This window comes from Penaeus monodon, chromosome 29, assembly GCF_015228065.2.
Source record: "Penaeus monodon isolate SGIC_2016 chromosome 29, NSTDA_Pmon_1, whole genome shotgun sequence".
Taxonomy (NCBI): Eukaryota; Metazoa; Arthropoda; class Malacostraca; order Decapoda; family Penaeidae; genus Penaeus; species Penaeus monodon.
The window spans coordinates 24078271-24078578 of NC_051414.1; the positions used below are offsets into that span (position 1 = coordinate 24078271).

The window sequence follows — 308 nt, forward strand, 5'->3', positions numbered from 1 at the left end:
CTCTTCTTCACCTTCCTATCTACTCCCATCACCCCTTCCTCTCCCTCCTCTTCAAGGGAAAGTAATTGCATCTTTGCACATGCAAGTTGCTTTGCAGAACTGGAAGCGTTCCAGGCCCTCCTTGGTCTTCGTGTTGCACAGCCAGTCGTGGTAGGCGGCGTCCAGTTCCTTGCAATTGATCCACAGGTCGCCGTACGGGCAGGAATTCGTGCAGAGCTTCTTGGCCTTGCAGTGGCCGGGGCAGGCGGAGCACGGCGCCCCTCGCTCGTACGGCCTCGAGAGCGTGTGCATGTAGTTGCCCCTGTGGC

General features: G+C 58.4%; 1 protein-coding gene across 4 annotated transcripts in view; it reads right to left on the minus strand.

The window, feature by feature from the left end:
* The window catches only part of LOC119592048 (cysteine-rich secretory protein 2-like), a gene marked incomplete at its 3' end in the record, with an annotated part of 63544 nt that continues 63236 nt past the window's right edge, over window positions 1-308 (minus strand). For all 4 annotated transcript variants that reach the window (XM_037940844.1, XM_037940845.1, XM_037940846.1 and 1 more), the window contains 1 exon segment: window positions 1-301. In XM_037940844.1, the coding sequence (XP_037796772.1) occupies window positions 52-301 (250 nt within the window).